We start from the raw sequence: 9,228 nt of genomic DNA on the forward strand, positions 1-9,228 counted from the left end.
TACACCGTTTTTTTTCCTCGTTATGACAGTAATCTCCCTATGACCAGTTGATATGAGTAAGTATAATACAACCATTGACTGATGAAAAGCTTTTTGGAAATTAAATCTTACATTTACAGAGTCCATACCCTCTAGGTTACATTTGATGGCATAGACTGATTGTGATGCTAACTGGCTTGACAGTTCAAATCTGGATCATCAACTGTGTTGAAGTATAGTGTTGAAAGTTTGTCATCAAATTTGGAAACCAGTTGATGGACAGACAATCCGCAGTACCACTTTCCTAGTCTAGCGATGAAAATGTCGATTATTTTCTTGAACATGTCATCTCCTTGGATTAAGGGTTGTTCCACAAACTCAACTAGAGGCATCCACTGCATTGCGAAAATAAAAGGCAGCTCGAGTAAATGCGAAGTCGGATAAAGCTGCAGACTTTAAGTCTAACTCAAGCCCAATAAAAGTTATCTCATGTGATGACGATTGTCCAAAAATATATAAGGAAACAACATCACATTTCCCAACCAATAGGGTGTGTGTGTTCCGGGACTGAAAAGCAGATGCATGGACAATATGATGTGCGGGACCAACACTGTGACGCACAAGAATGAGGACGAGTCTGGATTTGGTATAATGTTAAGGAAATTGTACATTGAGCCTAACTCAATTTTAAACGTTAGCTCATCAAGTGAGTATTACCCAATACCATATAAAAAAACGACCTATTTCCCAACTAGTGTGTGTGACACTTGACAAGAATGAAATGCCGATTATTAGTTTATGCGATATGCTTACCTTAGCAGCCTGAATTTCAAGATCATCAACCATGATTTGTTTTGACAGGGGTCTTAACAGGCAGACGAAGAACAAATCTGACTTTTCAAAGGCCACATTGTGAGCATGCCTGAAGAAGGACATCGATAAATGTTAATCTAAACAATTGTCTGTTGTTTGTAAACTGTAAAATCAAGCTTGAAATATCCTAAAGCGGACGGTAAAATTTTGCAAATAGCAACTCCACATTCTCTGTGTCTGAGCCAAGTTGTTCAGATATTTATGTATCAGCATTTCATATTCTTATAAAGATTTCTAATATAGCTCTTCCTATCAATAAAAAGGTGTAAAATAAATCGCTATTCGTTATGATAAACTAATGGTTCTCTGAAGAGGAAGCTTTTGTTACCTGAAAGCCATAACCTCCACAAATTCAGTATCAATCTGGAAAAAATAATGTGAAAAGAAAAAAAACATCGTTTAGATAATGATTGTTCGTTATGGGTTGCTAGTTTAGGAAGGAATACGTTAAGTTAAATTGCTTACCCCAGTTTCCTCCTTCACTTCTCTCACAACTCCTGTAAAGATTTCCTCGGACTGATTTTTACGCAAAAACTAAACCTAGTAAGTATACAGATTTCATGTTTCAATATTTACCCTTGCAATACAGGAACGTACCTCATGAATGAAACCAGTTGGTATTTTCCATAGACCTGAAAGAGCTGGTGCAAAATGTTTCTCTTGCACGACTAGCACCTAAAGCAGTACACGTAGATTATAAATATCAACAATAATTAGAAGGGCCTTGCAAATAGAAAAAAACAGCACCTCATTTTCGTCGTTGATCACAAAAACCCCAACTCCAACTTGATGATGCATTAGAAGGAAGCAGACAGGGTTCCTCCGGAATCCAATAAGTCATCATGACATATCCTCTTTCTGCATGATGGTATTGAAATCCTTCCTACAAAATTTAGAGTTTGATTGTTACAGAATCACTACAGCTGTATATTATAGCATAGCTGATCTCTAGGGATTTGAATATCTGGTTACCATAGTTAGCTTATTCTCTTCATGTATTTATATCAACGTATTCTTTGAATAATGAGACAAGTATGTTATTCTCCATAACTTATGAATTACAATCACTACTAACCACCATTCAACATTACAGGAGATAACAACAAAAGCTAAACGATTGTAAAAACAAAATTTAGTATGGAAGAGTAATTTCCTATATCGAATTCATCAACAAAAAGGGAAATACCTTTATTGCAACAGGAACTAGATCACATTTTTCCTGTGGTAGCTTAAGCCAAACTCCCTTCTTCCCCTGCATCAGGAGCCATCAATTAGCAAAAACTACTATGCCTCATTCCTAAACAAACTGGGATTCCGGCTATATGTATTCTAAGTACAAGAAGTTCTCTGTATTTCCTACTGGCATAAGAGTTTCTAATAGGGCTAAAAGACGCCTACAAGCATAGGACCAGAAGTAAATGTACTAACATGACTAACGCATATTTTCAAACTATTGGTATCATCTATAAAAACTTTTCTTCCATAGGTTTTTCGAGTCAACTTCATTCCATGTAACTTTATAGTAATTATTGCTGTAAATGAAGTACCGTCACTTTCCAATGAGAGAGAGATGCACGAAGAACAAAGGTAAATTTGTCGGGATCAGATGGTAGTCTTTCTGGGTTGACGAGTACTCCTCCATATTCATCGTCGGAGGCATCAAGTACCCATTTATCTATAAAATACAAACTTGTATGGTTTGTACCATTTATCTGATAAGAGAAAATGTCCAATAACAAATTCTTCTTGCTGACTGATTTTGTAGCATCATAAGAAGTGCTTGAATAAGAAGCCTTCATTAAAAGCCCTGAAGGTAAAACAGAAATTTACAAAATTCCGAACTTCATGCCAGAATACAAATGTTATCTAGTAACACATAGATTGATAGATAACATTCTTCTTAGTGACTGGAATAGAAACGGTGACAAGCTAATGATGCATTTTGTATTGCCTCATCGTCAATTGTTCTACTTCGAGTTGATGTTTCCTTGCTAAAAAAATCAAAAGGCGACAAATAACAATAACGCCTCAAACAAGTATGTTTTGACAAGGCCAGACTTACGTGAGTACGCAAACATAAGCTAGTCTAAAACGAAACAAAATGACTGGAAATGGTAATGAAAAACACTTATTTGCCAACAGTATGCTTAACTGCAGGCATGATACGTTTTCGCGGCTAAGACATAGAAATATTCTGTTAATGGATGGCGTAAGACTTGAATTCTCACGCCTTGTTGTTGTGTGACCATAACGTCTAAAAAATTTGGTTCCTAAGATTAAATAAGAAACACATTTTGATTAGTACATGATAAAAGTGGAAGGAAATTGAGTACTAAGAAACTTCTCCATCCTTATAGTTCCCTAAGTATGAAAGGCAAACATGAAATCCATTTATCCGAACGCAGCTACTGCTTTGTTCCTTCAAAACCAAACACTCCTCTTCACTTCAACTTTCAGAAAATTTATGTTATTCGGGTTCTTCAAAAATATTTACCTATTTTTTTGAAGGATCTGGCACGGATGAGCAGTATTTATGGTGTGTCCGAGAAACAACTTTTCTAAGAAAGAAGCTTATGAGTGGCTTTCTCCGAAATCTGGATACATGAAAATACTACACTATCTGTTCCATTTTATGATCATCTGAGTACACTCTTTCCTTTTTACTTTATTTCGAGAAGAAATACAATTATGTTAACTTTACACTTTACCCTTAAAGACGTGATTTTTTAGCCACAGAAACGTTATGGCATGAAAAAAATAACCTTCTGATTAATTCCAAAAAAAGGGGGTCTTGTTACTTTCTTTTTTAGTTTGTTTTCAAAAAAGTGTCTATTTTTTGGGATTCTTTAATTCTAACTTTACATAAAACATATTTAAAATTATAAGATTTTAAAATATTTTGATACAATTTATGTATATCAAGTCAAAACCCGACAAACTAATTTTTGTAAAAGAAAAATAAAGGAGAGTTAAGAGGGATAAGGCGGTCTTTATAAGTCTGATCTCTTCAATTATTGAAAAGATCTTTTTTTTAGATATCTTTTTTTGTTTTTATTTTTAGATGGAACTAAATAAAATGCATGGAAAAAAATACCAATTAACATTATTAAGGTTATAGTAGGTCCACGTGGGTACATGTCAGATATAGACGGTTGAGTAGAAATCACTAAAAAACTTTTGCATTTTAGGCTGGAATTATTTGCATTATTCTCACAACATACTGAATAAGAATTACAAGATTGGTTGAAACGGAAATAAAGTAGACTTAGAGGAATCACACTTAACGGAAATTCATCACACGATTTATTGAGACTCCAGCTTTCTTCATCCACTGTCGATGACCTTATTCTCATGGCGGTGTCTATATTGACACACTGTTGGGAATTCCTTTGCCTGTAAGTCCACCTTCACTTGATGGAACAAGCAATGTATATGGAGCCTTAACAGGCCCTGTCCTGTTTCTCCATGTATCGACGTCACCATTCATTTGTATAATTCGATTTTCAATTTCACTCAACATCTTTCCAAATCTATCAAAAGCATCCAGGGGTTCTTGATCCTTTGTCCATTCAGGGGAGTCTCGTTGTCCGAGGTAAATCTCATCTGAACTATGCCTAGACAAAATCTCTATAAGGGAAACACCAATCATTGTTTGCAATTGAGCGGTGATTGTTCTCAGGAATGCCTTATCAGGATTTCTCTTCAGCTCTTCATACTCACGAGTTCCAGGCTCTGGCATAAATCTTCGACTTAATGTAGGGCGATTTGGGAGGTAACCTGCATAAGGATATTGCCCGAAATTGACTGCTGCATGAAGTGCAGAAGCTACCCATATGATGATGGTACATGAATCGATTAGCTCTTGACGTGTTTGCATTTTAGGCCACCAGGGTTCATCTTTCTTATCGCCATGTCCCTCTTCGCGGAGTTCCTTCCACCATGCTTGGAGTTCAGTGTCTTTCAGGATCGTATCATCCGCTTTGTAGTAGAAATTACAGTATTCTGTCACCCAACTTTTGATTGCTGACCATATTTCTAAACCATCGACAGCAAATGGATAGTCTTGTATCAATAGACGAACTCCATGTGGAGAACTGGAATCCTCAACTGCCACTTTCCTGAAATTGAATAATATAATGATCTAAACATCATTAATATAACATTTTGATGAAACTTATCATTTAGTACCTTTTAACAAGATCAGCCGGAAGTGCTTGATCAGGGAAAATCCAGCTTTTGTAAACCACAGACGACATTTCCATAGCATATTTCGAAGGAAAAACTGTACTCTCAAGAACTCCCTCAGCATTGATTAGAATTTGTCTTGCATTAGCATTTATATTCATTGTGTCTCGAAAATGAGGATTTAGAAGCTTATGAATGGGATGAAGCACACTTAATTGTCTATTTGTTGCAATCACAAATGGCTCAATCACTGCATGTGTATTCAACCTACGAAGATGAACAAATGTTTAATTAGTAACGCGTTAATGAATGTCATAAATCATCATATATAGACATCATTTGTTAGGGAATTACCAATGACTAATTAGTTGATGAACACCTGAGTCAACAACTGCAACATAAGCTTTGGCCAATTGCCAGATGGAGCTATCAACACCTTGATCAGACGGTGTATATACTTTGCTAACAACACCAAATTGATCTCCATCGGGATGTGGCAAACTTAATTCAATTGCTAATGGCTTCAAAGATCCATTATCTTGCAATAAGAGAAAAGTTCTTGAGGCATAGGTTTTGGTTGTTGTGGTGTTTATCCTCCTCAAATATGGTATAATCATATCATGGTGGTCCAATATGAAAAGTTTATTAGTCTTGATTGCCTGTCAAATAACATGCCAAAAATCCTTATATAGAGTTTGTCGAAGGAATCTATGTTTAATGTACAAACTTAATTGGAGTAAATGAATTACCTCATCAATTGTAAGTCCATCCAACTTATCCTCAATGTGTTGTATAGTAATTGTACTATTTTGATTTCCATATACATTAGGATCCAGCTTGCTTTTTGGAGGAAATTCCTGCATATTAAATAACAAACAAAAGAGCAATATTCTTTATCCATAGGAAGATTGAAATTTGAAATTTTAGTCCAAGAACCGGTGTATACTTGGAGTCCAGAAATTATGACAGGATTAACTCCAGCTAGCATTTCTCTTGCAAATTCTTCATCAGTCCTCCATGCAGTTTTATCTTCTGCTCATTCAATACATAAAATGACTCAGTCACATAAAGACTGTTTTTTAGAATGATGATAAAGGTATATTTTGTACCTTTAATAACTAGAGGAGTCGGAAACTTCATTATTCCTTCACCATCAGTTCGAAGGAGTTCTTTTACCATCGGCAGAGGAATGTTACCAGTGAAAGATTTGAATAAAGGGCCTTGAGGAAGTTTGATTCCTCGATCATATAGTCTAAGTATATCCTCAAAACTATCAAACTCATTAGGGGTGCCATCAATAGTACCAGTTACTCCAGGGACGATGAATTGAGATAAAGATTTCAAAGCGTAAGTAAGGAAGTCTGCCATCTTCAAGTGACCAAAACGCTCATCTCTCGGTACATAGATGTTTAAGCTCAGAACAAGTGGAAGCCTGCTTTCAATTTTAGGATCTATCCAAAGCAAAAAGTGAAAATTAATGTTATAACTTTGCAAAAACTAAATGAACTGGATGGATCCTAACCTCTTCGTGTTGGTGATCTGCTTGTTCTTCCTCTCCGAGGATACGGATACTCAATAGAACCTCCCAAGATAGGTCTGATTTGTTGTTCACCTTCATCTGGATTGCTCAAGTCATTGTACAAAGAATAGTCATAAACTCTATCCCATTCCTCAAGCTTTCCTTTTCCATTTCCTCGTAAGTTTACCAACTCATCTTCTCTGTATTTGAGCAAAGATTTTGGTGTTTCACTAGGAAGATATGACTGCAACAACATCAAATAAAGTCACAAAAATGCAACCAAAAGAAGGCATTTTCTCAAACTGAAATGTAACGTATGTACCTGATTTGCAAAGAAAATGCGTTCTGACTTGTATTTACTAGCTTGATAAATCCAAGAATTGCAAACAAAATGAACCTTGCCATGATTAGGCACATCTTCAAGTGTGAGTGACTTGAGAAAGAACTCATTGAGATGATTATTCCTTACGAGGACTGCACCTGGGACTCCAAACTCCTCATCCCAATCAAATGTCACACCAAAGGTTAATTCAGCTGATGCGAATGGGATTAAACTAGTCAGCCCCGACTCCAAGTAGGCTGGATTGCTGCGTTTCCCTTTTGAATTGTTTGCTGAATATATATATAGTGAAAGTGAGTAAACGACTTACTCTGAATGCAATGACATTAACGTGAACAAGTCATTGAATGTGTCTTTTGCTGTGAAGATCGAAGAGAATTTTATATATTACCTGGATCAAGCTGAACAGAACTGATCAATTGGAAAGAGACTTTTTGGCCAAGGACATCAAAAACACTATCAACAACAGAACCAGCTATATCAGTAAAGTCTAAAGCATTCTTTTTCATCATCACAACATTTCCTCTAACTTTCTTTGAGCTATGATGCCCAAGTAGTCCATCAGCAATACCCTTAAACATTTTGATATATTTATGTAAGGCGAATATAAAAAGAGAGGTGAATGAATGTTGTTGTGAAGTTTCAGTGCAATGAGTAGTATTTATAGCCAAATATTACAAAAATCCAATGTTTGTACTAAATATAATTGTGAGAAAACACACCATAGGAGTCGTTTTCTTACTATACAATATACTGGTAGGATCGAAATACTCAAGTATCATGCGGAATCTAACAAAGCAAACGTCGATAGACCATGAGTAAGAAGAGAAACGAGACACTTACCAGAAGAGAGACAAATATATAGCGTGATTCGGTTAACCGACCTACATCCACAAAAAGATATGAGCAATCTATTATAAATATGAGAGTACAAAATATAGAGAAAAATAACCTCACACAATTCACTCGAAATACAAAGAGGTACACACAAGTGTTAATGTAGCACTTGTGTCTCACCGTTTCTCCCCTTACACAAAACTCTCAAAGCCCCTAGAACTACATTGTGAATGCTACCAAGTTAGAAGGAATAAACCTTTTTTTTACAAGGAAAAGGACTAGCCAAATATGAAGGTTTTGTGTTTTCAGGAAAAGGAAAAATCAATTATATTAGGAAAATCAACGCAAACACCCAACATATTCATCAAACAGTCAGACAATACATTTGATGTGGGATGGTAAACAGGCGAGTTAGGTTAAATTTGGACAAATCAAAATAACATAGTGAATCCCATGTCTTTTATCTCTTCCACTTGGCACACTTTTATTTTTACTGTATCTCAAAAAGAATGTCTAAAATATTTTTTACATCACAATTTAAAATTAAAAAAAAAACTAAACTTCATACATTCACAAATAGTATCACATAAATCAAAACAGAGAGAAATGTAATCGACATGGGATCCACTTGTACAATCACCCTAGTTTTCAAAAATGACATGTAAAATACAAGTTTTTTGCTAACTTTTTAACTTTTCATTGATCATATTCAGTTAGTCGGGCTTCAATGTAAATATCAAACATCGTGTAGGAAAATATATATATATGTAAACAGCCTCTGGCAGAAATGCAAGGCAAGGCTGCGTACAATAGACCCTTGTGGTCAGACCCTTCCCCGGACCCCGCGCATAGCGGAAGCTTTAGTGCACCGGATTGCCTTTTTTTATTCATTATAATTATGTTTGTCTCTTTTTTCTCCCTTGGTTCTCTTCGATAGAGGTGTAAAAAAAAATCATTCCCAATTTTATAATCTTCTTCCTCATTTTTATTTCTTTTACTTGTTTCAAAATTAATTAAATTATTTGAACTCTCAAAATATAAAATGTGCCACATCAATTATGACAATAAAATATATTATCTTACTAATAATCATATGTTAGAAATGTATGTTACCTTATTAAAATCAATATTTAAATTTAACGATAACATTTTCACTCATTCGAAAGAATCTTTCAAGATGAAAAGCAAGATCATGTTATTTGTCGTATATAGCTTTGAAATTACTTCTTTTCTAAAAAGTGGATTTGACAGTTTTGTAATTTTTAAATTTGTTTAACTACTTAGAGTTAAGAGTTTTATATAATTTTTTATCTACCAAACTTACGCACTTTTCTACTATTCTTTGAATACTTTATTTAACAACTTCTTATATAATATACGAGTAATAATTTTGTGGAAAAGTGCATAAGTTTGATAAATAATAATTATATAAAACTCTAACTCTAAGTAGTTAAACGAGTTTAAAAATTACAAAACTGTCAATTTAGCTTTTTTA

General features: G+C 34.8%; 1 protein-coding gene and 1 pseudogene across 2 annotated transcripts; both read right to left on the minus strand.

Annotated features, from left to right (window-relative positions):
• Nucleotides 1-81: 81 nt before the first annotated feature.
• Nucleotides 82-3,340, minus strand: LOC129888734 (nudix hydrolase 8-like; annotated as a pseudogene). The gene is made up of 8 exons (XR_008766704.1): nt 2,400-3,340; nt 2,039-2,104; nt 1,600-1,735; nt 1,450-1,527; nt 1,318-1,368; nt 1,181-1,215; nt 793-901; nt 82-374 (listed from the first exon to the last, which is right to left on the minus strand). The product of XR_008766704.1 is annotated as a nudix hydrolase 8-like (transcript).
• A 639-nt stretch (nt 3,341-3,979) lies between these two features.
• LOC129888735 (linoleate 9S-lipoxygenase 6-like) lies at nt 3,980-7,513 on the minus strand. The gene is made up of 9 exons (XM_055963721.1): nt 7,288-7,513; nt 6,879-7,168; nt 6,560-6,800; nt 6,147-6,488; nt 5,984-6,069; nt 5,787-5,894; nt 5,392-5,696; nt 5,041-5,304; nt 3,980-4,970 (listed from the first exon to the last, which is right to left on the minus strand). Exons 1-9 carry the CDS (start codon nt 7,475-7,477, stop codon nt 4,214-4,216), a joined length of 2,583 nt encoding a protein of 860 aa, XP_055819696.1. The 5' UTR covers nt 7,478-7,513; the 3' UTR covers nt 3,980-4,213.
• Nucleotides 7,514-9,228: the final 1,715 nt, after the last annotated feature.

The sequence above is a fragment of the Solanum dulcamara genome, chromosome 5, assembly GCF_947179165.1.
Source record: "Solanum dulcamara chromosome 5, daSolDulc1.2, whole genome shotgun sequence".
NCBI lineage: Eukaryota > Viridiplantae > Streptophyta > Magnoliopsida > Solanales > Solanaceae > Solanum > Solanum dulcamara.

Excerpts from the sequence above, each read along its gene's own strand:
- LOC129888735 (XM_055963721.1), bottom strand. The coding sequence starts at position 7,477 with ATGTTTAAGGGTATTGCTGATGGACTACTTGGGCATCATAGCTCAAAG. Across the intron at positions 7,169-7,287 it reads TTCTGTTCAGCTTGATCCAG|CAAACAATTCAAAAGGGAAA; the intron begins GTAATATATAAA and ends ATATATATTCAG. Across the intron at positions 5,895-5,983 it reads TCATAATTTCTGGACTCCAA|GAATTTCCTCCAAAAAGCAA; the intron begins GTATACACCGGT and ends TTTAATATGCAG.